The sequence below is a fragment of the Geotrypetes seraphini genome, chromosome 7 (genome assembly GCF_902459505.1).
Source record: "Geotrypetes seraphini chromosome 7, aGeoSer1.1, whole genome shotgun sequence".
Classification (NCBI taxonomy): domain Eukaryota; kingdom Metazoa; phylum Chordata; class Amphibia; order Gymnophiona; family Dermophiidae; genus Geotrypetes; species Geotrypetes seraphini.
Genome location: NC_047090.1, coordinates 12,578,438 through 12,596,912, shown reverse-complemented (window position 1 = coordinate 12,596,912; position 18,475 = coordinate 12,578,438). Strand labels below are relative to the sequence as shown.

At 45.5% G+C, this 18,475-nt stretch overlaps 1 protein-coding gene across 2 annotated transcripts in view; it reads left to right on the top strand.

The window, feature by feature from the left end:
* Nucleotides 1–18,475, top strand: part of POLR3B (RNA polymerase III subunit B) — a 184,536-nt gene that overhangs the window by 56,116 nt on the left and 109,945 nt on the right. For both annotated transcript variants that reach the window (XM_033952054.1, XM_033952053.1), the window contains exon 11: nucleotides 3,347–3,463. In XM_033952054.1, the coding sequence (XP_033807945.1) occupies nucleotides 3,347–3,463 (117 nt within the window). The remainder of the gene's footprint in view (nucleotides 1–3,346; nucleotides 3,464–18,475) is intronic.

Genomic DNA, 18,475 nt, shown 5'->3' with positions numbered 1-18,475 from the left:
CCAAACCAACGAGGGAGGATCTTCGGGCACTGGCACGTCCTGTGCATTGGTGCTGGTGCCGGTGCCCAATCGGGTAAGAGATGTTTGGTGCTGGGGGGATGTAGGATCGCGGGGGAGGGGGGGTGACGCGAGCGAGGGGGGAGGATGCCGGTTCGCAGGGGGGATGCCGGATCGGATTGAAAAAAAAAGTTGTAAAACGCGGGTAAGCGAGTGGGGGGGGGGGGGAGGATGCCGGTTCGGAGTAAGCGGGAGGAGGTTTTAGCATGCGCGGTATACGCGTGTGCGCGCTATATTAAATTTTTTAAACATAAATTTGTGTTCCCCGCGCGCTATACCCGTGTGCGCGTTTTACATGGGTGCGCATTATATGCGTGAAAATACGGTAGATTAATATAAAAGTCCTTATAACATCCTCTGGAAGCGCATTCCAGGTGTCCACCACACGTTGGGTAAAGAAGAACTTCCTAGCATTCGTTTTGAATCTGTCCCCTTTCAACTTTTCCGAGTGCCCTCTTGTTCTTTTATTATTCAAAAGTTTGAAGAATCTGTCCTTCTCTACTCTCTCTATGCCCTTCATGATCTTGTAAGTCTCTATCATATCCCCTCTAAGTCTCCTCTTCTCCAGGGAAAAGAGTCCCAGTTTCTCCAATCTTTCTCTCTCTCTCTCTCTCTATTTCTCTCTGTCTCCCTTTCTCTCTCTCTTTCTATCCCTATCTACTCTCTCTATGCCCTTCATGATCTTGTAAGTCTCTATCATATCCCCTCTAAGTCTCCTCTTCTCCAGGGAAAAGAGTCCCAGTTTCTCCAATCTTTCTCTCTCTCTTTCTCTCTCTCTCTATTTCTCTCTGTCTCCCTTTCTCTCTCTCTTTCTGTCCCTCTCTACTCTCTCTATGCCCTTCATGATCTTGTAAGTCTCTATCATATCCCCTCTAAGTCTCCTCTTCTCCAGGGAAAAGAGACCCAGTTTCTCCAATCTCTCAGCGTATGAAAGGTTTTCCATCCCCTTTATCAGACACGTCGCTCTCCTCTGAACCCTCTCGAGTAACGCTATGTCCTTCTTAAGGTACGGCGACCAATATTGGACGCAGTACTTCAGATGCGGATGCACCATCGCCTGATATAATGGCAGGATAACTTCTTTCGTTCTGGTTGTAATACCCTTCTTAATTATGCCTAGCATTCTGTTTGCCTTCTTAGCGGCTGCTGCGCACTGTGCCATCGGCTTCATTGTTATGTCCACCATTACCCTCAAGTCCCTTTCTTGGGTACTCTCATTTAATAACATCCCTCCCATCGTATAGTTGTACCTCGGGTTTCTGTTTCCCACATGTAATACTTTACATTTCTCAGCGTTGAACTTGCCATCTCGTCGCTCATTCCCCTAGTTTGTTCAAGTCCCTTTGCAATTCTTCGCAGTCCTCTTTAGTTCGAGCTCCACTAAATACTTTGGTGTCGTCTGCAAATTTTATTATTTTGCACTTTGTCCCTGTTTCTAGATCATTTATGAATATATTAAATAGCAGCGCCCCGAGCCCTGCGGGACCCTATTCTTGACCCTCCTCCAGTCCGAGTAGTGGCCCTTCACTCCTACCTTCTGTTTCCTACCCGCCAACCATCTGATCCATCTATGTACGTCTCCTTGCATCCCATGGTTCTTCAGTTTCCGGAGTAGGCGTTCATGGGGCACTTTGTCAAAGGCTTTTTGGAAATCTAGATACGATGTCTATGGGGTCTCTTTTGTCCATCCGTTTGTTAATTCCTTCGAAGAAGTGCAATAAGTTCGTTAGGCACGATCTCCCCTTGCAGAAACCATTTTGGCTGGTTATCAGTAGTTCGTTTCTTTCAAAATGTCATTTTTCTTTGGTGTTTTTTCGCAAAAAGTATGTTTTTTTTCTGCAGTATTTTGTTGTGTTTGGTTTTTGGGGAGTAGGTGAAGAGCAGTGGCGTTTGGTTTGTTTGGTTTAGCTGGTGAACTGTGTGGACATTTTGGAGGTTATTGTTCTAATCAGTATCCCAACAGTGTCTCCATTTTGTCTGCTCCCTATGGGAGTGAAGTTGGCCTGTTTAAAGTTCATGGTTCTTCAGTTCTTAGTTAGTTCTTGCTTGGCTATTCATCAGACTGATTGTAGATGGAACTGCACAGTCCACTTGTACTACAGCCAAAATCAGTGTGTTCTTAGTCTCTACCTGCTGGCAGAGGAGCGTAAACCCATCCGTTCTGTGCCGGTCTGGAAGGACTAAAAGAAAGAAAATTAGAAGGTAAGAGCCTAATTTCTCCATCACAATGATTTTCTCAGGAAAAACTATAAGCTACATATCAGCTCAAGTGAAAATACAGTCCTCAAACATGCCAGTTTGACCAGATTTCTCTTCTCTTTGACTAAAGAGGTACTTCTAGATAAGCCCAAACTATAGAAGTGTTTCCAAAACTCACCCTATGGGTCCCAGTCTCGGGGGATGAATTTTACACCTACCTGTGCAAGATGGTCTAGGTAGTCATGGATGTCAAGAGTTCATAGGTCTGAGGGGTCCTGTTGTGCATAGTGTTTGTCTGTCTGTACAGCCGCTGAGAAATCTCTTATTTTGACAGGACAGCTTTACAAAATTCATTGATCTTTCTTGCAACTCTTAGGAGTACCTGTCTGATAAACTCTTACTCCGGGTCATCACAGTCCCAATCAGAAGTCCAAGTCCATCCATCCAGCCTGCTTGGTGGTCCAGTTCCAGTGCCAAGTCTGATTCTAACTGGTTCTGATACAATGATGCCTCTCAAGGTTGTCCATGACTGGGAAACTCGCTCGTCTCCAGTCCACACACTGAACAATATACTCTTTTGTTTAATTCAACGTATTCAGTACCTAAATTTGGAATTTTTGGCCCATATTTTCCTGGGGTGCACTTTTATGCTGCAACTAAACCACTTTCTTTCAATCTAAATATCTCTGTGGAAAATCTTTCTAAAATGAGTCAGTACGAAGGGGTTAGTGAATGAATGAGAAGATCAGTTCTGTTTTATTATCATCTCTATAAAAGAAATCTGTGCAATATGTACTAATGCTTGGAGCTCAGCTCATTTCCCTGACCTAATGGGCCTGAGGACTAAACTAAACTCCTTTCATTTAGGGTGGTCTCCTTGAGAGAGAGATTATTTATGGTGATGGGGCAATGCATGGATGAGGGGAAGGTTCTCAGAAAAGGTAGGAGAGTCAATTTGGAAGAGTCGGGACATTTCCCTAAATTTTTGACACTTGCTGATTTGACGTGATCTAGAAAAGTCTTTTACAGTATGCTGCTATGTTGATTGTGAAGCTTTAGTAATATGAGCAACAAATATGTTATGTACTAGGCCCTAAAGTACATAGGAAACAAGGTACGAAGACAGAGAATGTGGGGAGGACCGAAGAAAACAAAAATGGAGGAAGCACGAGAACTGTTGGCATCGACTATCCTTGCTCATGTTCCGGTGAGTTTACCACCTTGCATTTTTAATGTGGTTCAAAGCTTAGCATTTGTCTGACCTCCCCAGTTCCCTTAATCCATACTTCAGATGCTGCTGTTCTTGGGTACTGCTCGAGTTAATGGGAAGCATGTATTTATTTTACAAATTGTGCCAGAGATTTATATATCATCCCAGCGACATTTATTAAATTTACCCCTGTATGTTTACGTATCCATACATTCCCTCTCCTCTGCCCCATGTCTGTTGTCTGCTATGCTTTTACTAAGAGTAATGCAACTTTTGTTACTCAAGTTTTGAATTAAATTTTATCATAAACAGCTAAGTAGTACCATATGTATTTAGGGGGTGCATTAAGCCTTCTTAAAATAAAACTAAATTATACATATACATGCATCCCTACTGTATCTAAATGTAATTTCAAGTTTCAAGTTTATTAGTGCATTTAATTAATCGCCTATTAAAATTACTAAGCGATGTACAAAATTACATTACATTACATTACATTAGGGATTTCTATTCCGCCTGTGCCTTGCGGTTCTAGGCGGATTACAATAAAGATGATATCTGGGCATTTCCAGTAGAATAATAAAAAGAGGCTAACATTTAACAATATGGTTACATATAATACAAACATGAGTCGGGAGGAAGAAAGTTAAAAGTTACAATCTTAATTTTTTAAAATTTTTTAAATGTTATGATGTCTTTTTCAGTTCTAATGGATTGTGGTAAGGCATTCCACCATTGAGGTCCCATCACTGTGAACATATCTGATCTTCGTGTTCCAATTATTTTTAGAGAAGGTACTGAAAGCAGATTTTGTCCAGATGAACGAAGTGGACGTTGAGTACTATGTGGGGTTAAATATCTAGATATAAATAAAGATATAAATTTGACATGGGATATATCCAAATGAATTACAGTGGTACCTTGGTTTATGAGCATAATTCATTCCAGAAGCATGCTCATAATCCAAAGTACTCGTATTTCAAAGCAAAGTGCCCTGGGCATAGAAAATAGTGGCAACGTAGACATAAGAACACAAGCAATGCCTCCGCTGGGTCAGACCTGAGGTCCATCTTGCCCAGCAGTCCGCTCACGCGGCGGCCCAACAGGTCCAGGACCTGTGCAGTAATCCTCTATCTATACCCCTCTATCCCCTTTTCCAGCAGGAAATTGTCCAATCCTTTCTTAAACCCCATTAACGTACTCTGCCCTATTACGTCCTCTGGAAGCGCATTCCAGGTGTCCACCACACGTTGGGTAAAGAAAAACTTCCTAGCATTCGTTTTGAATCTGTCCCCTTTCAACTTTTCCGAATGCCCTCTTGTTCTCTTATTTTTCGAAAGTTTGAAGAATCTGTCCCTCTCTACTCTCTCTATGCCCTTCATGATCTTGTAGGTCTATCATATCCCCTCTAAGTCTCCTCTTCTCCAAGGAAAAGAGTCCCAGTTTCTCCAACCTTTCAAGTTTCAAGTTTATTAAATTTTAATATACCGACCATCAAGCAAATATCTGGACAGTTTACATTGGATTTTTAAAAAAAATTGACAGTTAAGAGTAGAAGCAATTGAAAACAAAAGTATTAAGTTATTTAAATATTATAAAGTGAACATTAAAAACAATAACAAGACAGACTTGACAGTGAGGAGAGAGGGAGTGGATGGGTGAAGTTACATTGTAAGTAGAAAAGAAGAAAGAGGGGTTAGGGAAAAAACATGTGGGATGGGGATAAGATATATTGAATGTTTTTGAAAGTGAAAAATTAAATTACAAAGAATAGAAATTAAATGGAAGAGAATGCATCTCGAAATAAGAAAGTTTTTAGGCTTTTCTTAAATTTCTCAAGATTTTGTTCGTCACGTAGTGGTTGTGGAAGGGAGTTCCACAATGTCGGGGCAGTTACTGCAAAGTTTATTTTGCGTGTGTAATAAAATTCTTTTATGGATGGAATCAATAAGAGATTTTGGTTTGAAGATCTCAGAGTTCGAGAGGGGCACTGTGGGATAAGAAGTTTGTGAAGGTATGATGGCAGATGAGAAGATTTTATTTTGAAAGGTTTTCCATGCCCTTAATCATTTGTGTCGCTCTCCTCTAAACCCTCTCGAGTAACGCCATATCCTTCTTAAGATATGGCGACCAATATTGGACGTAGTACTCCAGATGCAGACGCACCATCGCCTGATACAACGGCAGGATAACTTATTTCATTCCAGAACCCAAAAGGTGGCCCAGGGGTCTATACCTGTCAGATGCTGGGTGCTGCAGCACCGTCTCCTCCATCCGCCGAAGAACCCCGCAGTGCCGCTTCGGGGGGATGCTTCTAATGTCCGGAGAACTCCACGGTGCCACTTTGGAGGGATGCCTCTTCCGTCTGCTGGCCAGCCTTCTACTTCGGGTACCTTCTGCATGTTGGAGAGCCTCTATCTGAGCCTACACAGCCGAGTGCCGTCCCACCTGCACTCTCCACTTAGGACACTCAGATCAACACAACAAAATTTACTAACTATTCCTTCTTTGAAAATAATTGGGACCAGAAGAGCAACCATCTTTTCAGTATTATTAGCTCCCCAACAGTGGAATAATTTGCCAATTTACTTACACGGCGAACCATCCTTAGATAAATCTAAGCGCGCCTTAAAAAGGTTTCCTTTATAAAGATGCATTCAAAATATAGATAGAATAATTAATTAAATACAATTTCTTTAGCACTCTCCAGACCAGTAGAGGTTAACTTTACGATTGGGTATATATCTAATCATGACCAGCAGGTGGAGACTGAAAACAAAACTTTGGGACAGTATATCCTAGCCCCTCCTCTCTATTTCCCTCAGTCTTCTTTCAGTCTCCAGCAGGTGTTGAGTGATCTGTACCCATCTCCCTTGGTAGGGCTGTTGGAATTTGTTTAGAGGTTTATTGTCCCTGTTTTTAGCCGGACGGAGCTTGGACGGACTCTGTTTGGGGGTTCGTCCGACCTCGGGGGTGTCAAACCCGGCGGGTCACGAGCGGGGTCCCTCCCCCCACTTCCTCCACCTCCCCATATTTTTTTAGAGGAGCCTCAGCAGTAAGCCTTGCCCCCTAAATCAAGCAAGGCATATTGCTTCGAGAGCCTGTGGAGTCTGTTCTGTAAAAAAAAAAAAAAAAATCCTGAGGTAGTGCTGGTCTGGAGGGTTGTATCCCTTTAAGAAAACTGTATTTTACTGTATTTTTTCAACTAACCGGCACTTTTTTTTACAGCTAGGTCGCGTATGGAGCAATGAGCACTTCTAAAGGGAAAAAGTGCTCATTGTGCTCCAGACGCGAGGCACTCGCGGCCGGCCTGTGCAAGCGGTGTTCAGGCCGGTGCGGTGGAGGAGCTCCGTCGGCAGCGGCTGCAGGCGCCCAGAGCTCCCCGCCGATGGTGCCTCGCGAGTCGGCAGGGAACGGTGGAGAAGCCCGGTCTTCTCCGTCCGCCCACGGAGGGATTCCCCGAGCCGCCGACGGTCGGGTTTTAGAGGATTCCCTCTCAGCTGATATTTTGACAGCTGATGCCGGCTTGCCTGTTTTAGCGGCTGAGACTATTCAGGTCTCTCAGCCGCTTCAGGCTGTGGAGGGAGCTGTTTTGGCGGGAAAGACGCCATCTTCTCTGTCTGGCCCCTCCATTTTGTCTTCCACCTCAGGTGACCTTCCCCCTGTTTTGTCTAAGCAGGGGCAGGTTTCTGCTGGGTCCCCTGCTGTGGCAGGGAGTCCCTTGGGACCCTCGGGGGGTTTTTCCCCTGATTTTTTCTTTTCATTATGCAAAGCCTATTTTCAGGCGGCTGGGGGTCCCGGTTGCGCCCAGGGGGTCTCGGGGGGTGGGGTTTCCTCCGCGCTCCCTGCGGCTTTGCCTCTCTCGTCTGACGTGACGTCCCCTCCGCCGCCTCTCTTGTCCAAGCGTCCGCGGGTGTCGTGGGACGAGGATTTGTGGTCGGAGGAACGTGTCGGTATGGAGGAGGACCTGGACCCTTCTGAGGAATTCCAGGACCCTCTGGAGGGGACGGAAGCTGGCGGCGGGTTGTCGGGTTTCCCGTTCTCCAGTGACGAGGCGTCCGTGGTGCGCCTTTTTCAGAGAGATGAGCTGCCTGACCTTATTCAACAGGTTTCTTCGGCTTTGCGTTTTGAGGACGCGCCGCCGGAGACTCCGCGTGTGGGGGACCCTCTGTTACGAGGGATCCGTTCCGTTTCCCGCTCTTTTCCTATGCATCAGGATATTCGGGATATTATTCTTGAGCAGTGGAAAACGCCGGAGACGCCGTTTCGGCTGGCGCGCAGCATGGCTCGCCTGTATCCCATTCCTGAAGGGGATCGGGCTACGTTAGCTTCGCCAGTCGTGGATGCGGTGGTCTCGGCTATTTCCAAGCGGCATACCGTGCCTGTTGAGGGCGGTTCTGCCTTGCGGGACTCTGAGGAGCGCAAATTGGAGACCATCCTTAAGCAAAATTTTCAAGTCTCTGCCTTTGGGGTCCAGGCGGCTATTTGTGGGGGACTGGTCGCTCGCGCCGTGTTTCGGTGGGCGGAGCGGGTCTTGGATCGAGAGTCTGACGACTGGTCTCTGGTGGATCAGGAGGTAGCAAAGATTGAGATGGCTGCCTCATTCCTCTCGGATGCTCTGTATGACTTGGTGCGGATCTCGGCTAAGTCCATGGCTTTTGGCGTGGCCGCAAGGCGTGTGTTGTGGCTGCGCGCTTGGGCGGCGGATGCTGCGTCCAAAGCTAAGCTTACTAAATTTCCCTTTCGGGGGTCGTTTTTATTTGGAGAGGACTTGGATAAGTTAATTCAGACTCTGTCGGACTCGAAAGTTCCCCGTTTGCCGGAGGACCGTGCCCGCCCGGCGTCTCGGGGGGGTGCGGCCCGGGGGCGTTTGCGGGAATTTCGCAAGTATCGCCCTGGGCGTGGGGCTGCTTCTTTCCAGTCTCCGGGGTTTTCCCGGGGTCGGTTCTTCCAGCGCATGCAGCCCTTTCGGGGGGCCCGTCGGGGGGCAGGGAACCCCTCCGCCGGTTCCCCCGCTTCCCGTCCTGCACAATGACGCCTTGCCGGCGCCCCCCTTGGTTCCGGTGGGGGCCCGGCTGCGCGACTTTTTTCCCAAATGGGCCGAGATCACGTCCGATCAGTGGGTCCTGGAGGTGGTGCGGGACGGTTATGCCCTGGAGTTCGCCCGCTCTCTGCCGGATTTTTTCCTCGCTTCTCCGTGTCAGACTCCGGGGAAGAAGCAGGCTTTTCGCCAGACCCTTCAGCGCTTGCTAGATCTCAGGGCAGTAGTTCCGGTGCCCCCCCCGGAGTGGGGCACGGGCAGGTACTCCATTTACTTTGTGGTGCCCAAGAAGGAGGGGACTTTTCGGCCCATCCTCGATTTGAAAGGGGTCAACAGGGCTCTCAAGGTTCCCTCTTTCCGTATGGAAACGCTGCGGTCGGTCATTCTGGCGGTTCAGCCGGGGGAGTTTCTCACTTCTCTCGATCTGACGGAGGCCTACTTGCATGTTCCTATTCGGACCTCTCATCAGCGTTTCCTGCGCTTTGCGATCTTGGGTCGGCACTATCAGTTCTGTGCGCTTCCCTTTGGGCTGGCCACGGCTCCCCGGACGTTCACCAAGGTGATGGTGGTCGTCGCGGCAGCCTTGCGGTCGGAGGGCATTCTGGTACACCCCTACCTGGACGACTGGTTAATTCGGGCCAAGTCGTTGCAGGAAAGCTACCGGGTTACGGCTCGGGTGGTGGAGTTTCTCCGGTCGCTGGGCTGGGTGGTCAACCTTTCCAAGAGTCGGTTGGTTCCGGCTCAGCGTCTGGAGTACCTCGGGGTGCTGTTCGACACCTCCTTGGGGAAGGTCTTCCTCCCAGAGGCCCGGGTGAGCAAATTGCAGTCTCAGATTCGCCTGCTTTTGGCGTCCCGGTGTCCTCGGGCGCGAGATTTCCTCCAGGTCCTGGGGTCGATGGCGGCGTCCCTGGACGTGGTGAGGTGGGCGCGGGCCCACATGCGTCCTCTTCAGTATGCTCTGCTCCGGAGGTGGTCTCCCCAGAGGCACGGGATGGATGTTCCGGTTCCCCTGCGAGGCTTGGCGCGCTGCAGTCTGCGTTGGTGGCTCCGGACCCCTCACCTAGTTCAGGGGGTGGGTCTGGATCTTCCGCAGTGGACGGTGCTCCTTACGGATGCGAGTCTCCTGGGTTGGGGGGCCCAGTGTCTGGGTCACTCTGCTCAGGGAACCTGGTCCACGGAGGAGGCCTCCTGGTCGATCAACGTGTTGGAGACCAGGGCGGTCCGGCTGGCGCTGTTGGCTTTCCACTCCCTTTTGTTGGGCAAGTCGGTCAGAGTCCTGTCGGACAATGCCACGGCGGTGGCTTATGTCAATCGTCAGGGGGGCACCAAGAGCACTCTGGTGGCGCAGGAGGCGGCTCGGCTCATGGTTTGGGCGGAGTCGCATCTTCTGGACCTCTCGGCCTCTCACATTGCCGGGGTAGAAAACGTTCAGGCGGACTTCCTCAGTCGTCACTTCTTGGATCCGGGAGAGTGGTGTCTCGGCGCCGAGGCGTTTCAGTTGCTAGTGCGTGCTTGGGGGCAGCCCCTGATGGATCTGATGGCTACAAGTGGCAACGCCAAAGTACCCCGCTTCTTCAGTCATCGCAGGGACGGTCTGGCCGAGGGTCTGGATGCTCTGGTCCAACCGTGGCCAACGGAGGGGCTGTTGTATGTGTTCCCTCCTTGGCCATTAGTAGGCAGAGTACTGCTTCGCATTGTTCGCCATCCGGGGCTGGTGGTCTTGGTGGCTCCGGATTGGCCTCGTCGTCCGTGGTATGCGGATCTGGTGAGGCATCTGGTGGCGGATCCTCTTCCTCTGCCTCTCTCGGACGACCTTCTGATGCAGGGTCCCATTCCCATGTTCGACCCGTCTCCCTTTTGTCTTACGGCTTGGCTCTTGAAAGGGGCCGCCTGAGTAAGAAGGGATATTCCGACAAGGTGATCTCTACACTTTTGGGGTCCCGGAGGCTTTCTACCTCTCGGGCTTATGTACGGGTTTGGCGTCTTTTTGAGGAATGGTGCCGAGCGCGGGGAGTGGTCTCCTTTCGCGCTTCTCTGCCTAACATTCTAGAGTTTTTGCAGGATGGCCTGGATAGGGGCCTGGCCTGGTCTTCTCTTCGGGTTCATCTGGCGGCCCTGTCGGCTTTTCGGGGGCTGGTGACAGGTCAGCGTTTGTCAGCCATTCCTGATGTGATTCGCTTTCTTAGGGCGGCCAAGTTGCTCAGGCCTCCCATAAGGCCCTCGATTCCCTCTTGGGATCTCAATCTGGTTCTCTCTGTTCTAGTGCGCCCTCCTTTCGAGCCGTTGGATGGCTGTTCGTTGAAGGACCTTACGCTGAAGTCGGTCTTTTTGGTGGCCATTACTTCCGCTAGACGGGTGTCGGAGCTACAGGCTTTCTCTTGTAGGGCTCCCTTCCTGGAGTTTTCAAAGGAGCGGGTTGTTTTGCGGCCTGTTCCTTCCTTTCTGCCGAAGGTAGTTTCTCCTTTTCATGTCAATCAATCGGTGGTCCTCCCGGTCTTGGGTAGTCGGGAGGGTTCTTCTGAGCAACGACAGCTGCGCAAGTTGGATGTCGGTCGGGTCCTCCATGCTTATGTGCAGCGGACCCGGGATTTTCGGAGCTCCGATCATCTCTTTGTGCTTCTGGCGGGTCCTCGTCGGGGGGCTGGCGCTTCTAAGGCTACTATTGCGCGCTGGATCAAGGAGACGATCGCTTCCGCTTATCTTCTGAGTCAGAAGCCGGTTCCGGAGTTTCTCAAGGCTCATTCCACTAGGGGTCAGGCGGCTTCTTGGGCTGAGTCGTCGCTCGTGCCTCCGGTGGATATTTGTAAGGCTGCGGTTTGGTCCTCCTTGCATTCATTTGTTCGGCATTATCGGGTTGATGTTCAGGCGCGTCGGGACGCGGTGTTCGGTGAGCGTGTTCTGGTATCGGCCCTTCGGGGGTCCCGCCCGTGAGAGGGACTGCTTTGGTACGTCCCAATCGTAAAGTTAACCTCTACTGGTCTGGAGAGTGCTAAAGAAGGAGAAATTAGGTTCTTACCTGCTAATTTACTTTCTTTTAGCTTCTCCAGACCAGTAGAGGTCCCCACCCTGTCTGTTGTTGTTGTTGTTGGGGCTGTTGCGCGGGCAGTTTTTTGGTTTTTGCTGCGGGTTCTAGTATTTTTCTAGGGCCGGGGAGAATTGAAGAACAGCGGCTGTGGCTCGGCTGGCTTAGCTGGCGAGCTGTGGGGACCTTCTTCCTTCGGGAATTTCTCCTCTGCATTTTCCAACAGCATTTTTTGGGTATGTTATTTGTTACTCCTTTCGGAGTATTGTTTTTTCTCTCTGTTGTTTCCAGTTCTTGGTTCTGCTTGGCTATTCGGCAGACTGAGGGAAATAGAGAGGAGGGGCTAGGATATACTGTCCCAAAGTTTTGTTTTCAGTCTCCACCTGCTGGTCATGATTAGATATATACCCAATCGTAAAGTTAACCTCTACTGGTCTGGAGAAGCTAAAAGAAAGTAAATTAGCAGGTAAGAACCTAATTTCTCCATTTTGACCCTAATGCATTAAACAAATAGGTCATCAAATTTAAAAAAAATAAAAAAATTTAAGCATTCCCTAAAATCTCTTTTCTATAAAGAGGTCAATATCACATAGTCTGTTCAATAAAACTAAATCTATACAAACTATTAAAATATCTTCATCTTATTCATTTTATAACTTCCTCAAGTGATCCCATCCTTTGTGTTCTTACCTCAAATGTTTCCCTTTTTTATAAATTGTAGTCCCTCCCATTATCCATTTGTATCTGTTTGTAATAGAACAAAAATGATATGTACGTATTGTCTTATTTTATTTTATTTTGTCCACCCTGTTTTCTTTTATATAATGGATATAATTGAATTATATGACATTGCGTAAAATCAAACACTATTAAACTTGAACTTGAAACTTGTGTATGACACACACAACATCGATGATTGATGATGTTCGCGATCATACGCAACGTGCAGGTGGGACGGCACTCGGCTGCGTAGACTCAGATAGAGGCTCTCCAACATGCGGAAGGCACCCGACATGGAAGGCTGGCCGACGGACGGAAGAGGAATCCCCTGAAGCAGCGCTTCCTGCAGCTGTAAGTGCTCGTTTATCGGGGCTGTGCTCGGTTTGCGAGACAAAAGTTTGCCGAGTGTTTTGCTCATCTTGCAAAACACTCGCAAACTGCATTACTCGCAAACCGAGGTTCCTCTGTATTTGCTTTTGAAGATGTAAGGGAGCTACCCATGCGGGAAATGATATTGGAATAAATAGAAACAAATCTTAGTGAACCTGGAAGATATAAAAGGGCAGGTCAATAAACTAAAGAATAGCGAATCACCTGGAATGGATACTATGCACTCAAAAACATTGAAAGAACTCTAAAATGAAATGTCGGATCTGCTATTAAGAACATAAGAAATGCCTTCACCGAATCAGACTCTTGGTCCATCCAGTCCGGTGACCCGCACACGCGGAGGCCCAACTAGGTGCTTCATAATGAGACCTTGTTTACCTGTATCCCTCAATGTGATTTGCAAGGAGGTATGCATCCAACTTGCCCTTGAATCCTATAATGGAGGTCTCCGTCACAACCTCCTCCGGGAGAGCGTTCCAAGCGTCTACCACTCGCTGTGCGAAACAGAACTTCCTGACATTTGTCCTGGGCCTTTAGATTCTAGAGTGTTGAAAACCTTGTTGCGTGTTCTTGTGATGAGTCGTTCCAGAGAGTCCAGAAAGGGTTCCAGAGAGAATCTGAGAAATGAGATGGATGAGTCAGATTTCAGTGACAGGCAAAATAGCAGCAATTATTATACATAAGAAAATTGGTGAATACATAGCCCTGGTTTAATGGGAGAAAACTGAAATGGTAAGTCTTGGCTCATCTACATTTTTTGGAAGGCTTGAATAAAGATTTGGATAAAAGTGATCCTATTGATGTGGAGACCCACTTCACATAGAACTTAGAGATCGGAATCGAGATATCCACATTGGATTGTACTATGTCCTGGTGGTGTGTTAGGGATCGGCTGATGTAGAGCCTTTTTTAAAATACCTGCAGGAATGTATAGCATGATACTGGGTTTAATGGACCTTTGGTCTAATCCAGTATGTATTACCTAAACCTGTAGAAAAATGATTATGCAGATACATCATCAAGTTCTTGCTTAAAGGCTGATTTTAATTAGGATTCCCTGTAAATTCTATTCAGCATCAAGGGAACACATTCATTTTTATTACCACTTTTTACCTCAAAAGTATGTATTAAATGTTAATTAGTTGATTTTAGTATTGGTATGTATTCTCTAGATAAACTATGAATATTAAGAAATTATGGCCTATAGTACGACATTAAATGGTTGCTTTCTTTGTTTTCTGTTCTTACTTTTCTCCCCTTTTGAGGACTTGCTGTAAAACATGTTATTTGGGCTCTGCCTTGAATTGCTTTTTCAGTTTGTCTCTTAGAAATTTGATATAGTGTGTTTGTGATTTTTAGGTGCATTTCCTTAAATTCATGTGTTTGATTTACAGAAATAAATGTAAATAGGAAAGAAGCTGGTACCTGTAAACAAGTTAGTCTGATCTTAGTGGTATATAACATAGTAAATGACGGCAGATAAAGACCTGAACGGTTCATCCAGTCTGGCCATTAGTTATACCCATTAAAAATACATGATTAAATTAACCTGTCTCGAGGGGGGTATGTGGAAAATCAAGATGGCGTCGGAAGCAGACGCCTGAGAGGGGAGCTCCGTTCCTTGTCTGGTCGACGCTGCCTGTTAGTCTTCCCCGGTCGGGAGACATGGGGAAGAGAAAGGGAGCCCTCCGTTATAACCCTCCAGCAGCGGTAGCCCAGCAGCGTGTGGTCCAGACAATGATTACGGAGGCTTTTTCCCGCTCGGACAACTCAGCATTGCCTAACTCGGGGGGCGTCATTGAGCCCGGAGCAGCGGACAACACCACCCCAACCCGGAAGCACGCTGGTGGAAGGAGAACTGGGGCAGATGAGTTCCAGAGTAGAATCCTCTGATCCTGGCTTAGGAGGGAGCCAAGCACTTGTCTCGTCAGGAGAACAAGAGCAGGGAGAAGTTCAACAACGACCCGGCACCAGTGTAGAGGTGAGAGGTGCTTCAAGAGGGTCCATCTTACAATTTGGGGTGTTGGAAAAGCCCGCAAAGATAGACTTGGAGGCACTATGGCAAGCCATATCAGTTATGGATGCTAATCTAAAGTTATCTTTTTGTACATTATCGACTGACTATCTTTTCCAAAGTGGAACAACAGGGATTGACTATTACTCAAATAAAAGAAAAAGTAGAGAAGCAGGAGACAAAACTCTCTGAAATGAAACAGATAGAGTCTGAACTGATAAAAGGAAAGATCATATATTTCTAGGAAAATGGAGAGTTTTGAAAACCAATTGAGCAAAAATAACCTGAGACTTTTAAATTTTCCTAAATCTCCTCTGATTTCTCCTACAGAGAAGTATTATGCATTCCACCAGAAAATTTACCTCCTATTGTTAGAGTAAATTACCTTCAGATTAAAAATCCTGTAGGAGTTTCTACTCCTAATGAGAATCAAGGAGATAAAAGGGGGGACATGGATTTAACAACTTTTTTGGGGAGCTCGTTGGAGGTTGTAACAGAAAGGAAAACCCTTAGCTCTGGAAAGTGATAGGGAATATATATTCCGACTGTATTTCCGCTATTTAAATGATTAGTTTTTGGGTTCTAAAATCCGTATATTTCCAGATATGTCTCAAAAGTCCCAAAGGCGGAGAAAGGAATTCTTGGCATTGAGGCCAAGAATCCTGGCCTTGGGAGGAATATTTTTGTTAAAGTTTCCGGTAAAATGTTTTGTTACTTATCAAACTAAGAATTTCCCTTTTTTTTTTTAACCCAAACAGCTGATAGAATTTATTGAATCAAAGGAGAAATGATGTGTAACTTGCTTTACCGGCTTTAGGTAATGAAGAGTATTACTGCTTCCTTATAATATAAGTTAATTTTCATTAAGGGTTAATTACCTGTTGATTTTTCTCTTATAATATTGTGGACTAAATAATAAAATATTATCATTTCCTTATTATGATTTGTTTCTAAGGTGAACTATTTGATCTTTGTTCAAGTTATATTATGCTTGATTGTAAAACTAAGAAGTTATAAAGAAATAAAATTTTTTTTAAAAAATGAACTTGTCTCTTCATTGATATTTCTGGGTCATAGATTGTAAAGTCCACCTGGTATGGTCTTAGGTTCCAAGCTCACTCCAGCCTATCCAACCATCCTGTTTGCAGGATATCTACCCTAAAGTCTGGCCAGTAGCATCCTCATGTTTCAAGTTAGTGGAGATCCCATCGATGCCCTCCCCTGCCCATCCTATATCAAATTACCACATATTGGACATAGACCTTGCAAATCTGCCAGTACCGGCCTTAGTTCTTTAATTTATATCCTTCATTTTCTGTGAAGGAAAAATATGAAAAAGACAATTTTTTTGTTAGTTTAAAAAAAAAAAATGATTATTTATTTTTAAAATTTATAGACCGCTTAAATCTAAGCAGTTTCCATAAAAGCGTACATAATATAGAAACCGACAGCATATATCACAAATTATGATTATTACCACAGAACATTAACGTTTCACTGTACTAATATAGGGGTCCTTTTACTAAGATGTGCTAACGTGTTCATAGACTATAATGGCAGACGGACATGAACTAACTGAGGTTTTAAAAAAAGACTCCCACAGCGAAGACTATTCAACAAAAAGATAAGTTGTGTGGTCTAGTTTTTCAAATTTGGATAATATGCACAGTATTCGCTGAAGATTTTTTGAAAACGCACTATATCTTCAGTAGTGATTGGTGAAGGGTTTATATTAGCTTTAAAAAATAGCACAAAAAAAGTTAAAACAAGTATTTATTGGCCAATGATTGGAGCAGGAGTATTACATCTACGCGGATCATCTCAGCTTGTGATTGTATGGCTGTGCGTAGGCTCCATCTCTGAGGCCGCTTAGTAAGCCCTACAGTGTTAGGGATTAACAATACTGATGTGTATTGTTCTATATAAGTGGTATTTTACAGTATTTTTGTGACATAGACTAGAATGGACATAGTAGATGACGGCAGAAAAAGACCCGAACGGTCCATCCAGTCTGCCCAACCCGATTCAACTCAAAACTTTCTTTTTTTCTTCTTAGCTATTTCTGGGCAAGAATCCAAAGCTTTACCCGGTACTATGCTTGGGTTCCACCTGCCGAAATCTCTGTTAAGACTTGCTCCAGCCCATCTACACCCTCCCAGCCATTGAAGCCCTCCCCTGCCCATCCTCCACCAAACGGCCATACACAGACACAGACCGTGCAAGTCTGCCCAGTACTGGCCTAGTTCAATATTTAATATTATTTTCTGATTCTAAATCTTCTGTGTTCATCCCATGCTTCTTTGAACTCAGTCACAGTTTTACTCTCCACCACCTCTCTCGGGAGCGCATTCCAGGCATCCACCACCCTCTCCGTAAAGTAGAATTTCCTAACATTGCCCCTGAATCTACCACCCCTCAACCTCAAATTATGTCCTCTGGAAAAGATTTTGTTCTACGTTAATACCCTTTATGTCACTATTAATATTGTACTTGTTTCATTTATTAATACATGTCATTTCATTGTACATCGCCTAGCAATTTATATAGGCGATTCATCAAGAATAAATAAACTTGAAACTTGAAACTTTAAGTATTTGAACGTCTGAATCATATCTCCCCTGTCTCTCCTTTCCTCTAGGGTATACATATTCAGGGCTTCCAGTCTCTCCTCATATGTCTTCTGGCGCAAGCCTCCTATCATTTTCGTCGCCCTCCTCTGGACCGACATGTTAGCGTTTAGTGTGCCTTAGTTAAAGGACACCATAGTATTATATTACAATCAAACTAAACTAAACCTTAGGTTTGTATACCGCGCCATCTCCACAAACGTAGAGCTCGGCACGGTTTACAGGGTTAGGTTGAAAAGGAGCTACAATGAAGGGTTATAGGAAAGGAGCTAGGAAGATAAAGAGGGACAGGCAAAAAGTCAGGCCCTTCCATTTCTAATCTAATAGATGTTGGCATTGTCATCTGGAAGTTGGGATCTTAGATCATTTACTAGGCTATTGTCCTTTGATACTAAAATTCTGGAGATCGATTTGGGATCCGGTTAACAATTTATTAGAAAATCCAGTGGCACTATCGTATGATACCATTTTATTTGGAACACCTATGAGGGCAAAAAGTCAAATTTCGGCAAAAAATAACAAAACTTTTGTTTATAATGACGGGAGTTGCCATGCAGCTTATTTTAAAGAATTGGAAAAATTGGGATAGATTAAATTATTCATTCTGGTGGGAATCCCTATGTTATATCTTTAAAATGGAAAAGTTTATGGCCATTCAGAAGGGTTATTATAAAAAAAAATTTATGGAAGTTTGGGAACCATTAACTAAATATTGTAAAGATTGATTTATTTGTATAATTTGGGGAAAACATGCACAGCCAGGGAGGGGGGGAGGGGGATATGTTTTGGCATTTGTTAAGAAATATAGAAGGGTTGATTACAAGTATTTTATGAGATGTTTGTAAATTGAAATGGGTGGGAGAAAATAAGTTTTTTGTCTTAATTCTATTAAGTATATTGTGCTGTAATGATATTAATTTATGTAAATGCATCATCTTTTGTGCACAATTGAAGTTTTAAAAATGAATAAAGAATAATTTAAAAAAAAGGTCAGGCCCTTCCATTTCTTTTTCTCTCTCAAAACCATATAAGAACATAAGAAGTTGCATCTCGCCCAGCGGTCCGCTCCCGCGGCAGCCCATCAGGCCCATTGCCTGAGTAGTGGTCCCTCACTAGCTCTATAACCTATCTCTACTCCTATCCCTATACTTACCTCTACTCCTATCCCTATAACCTACCTCTATATCTATCTATA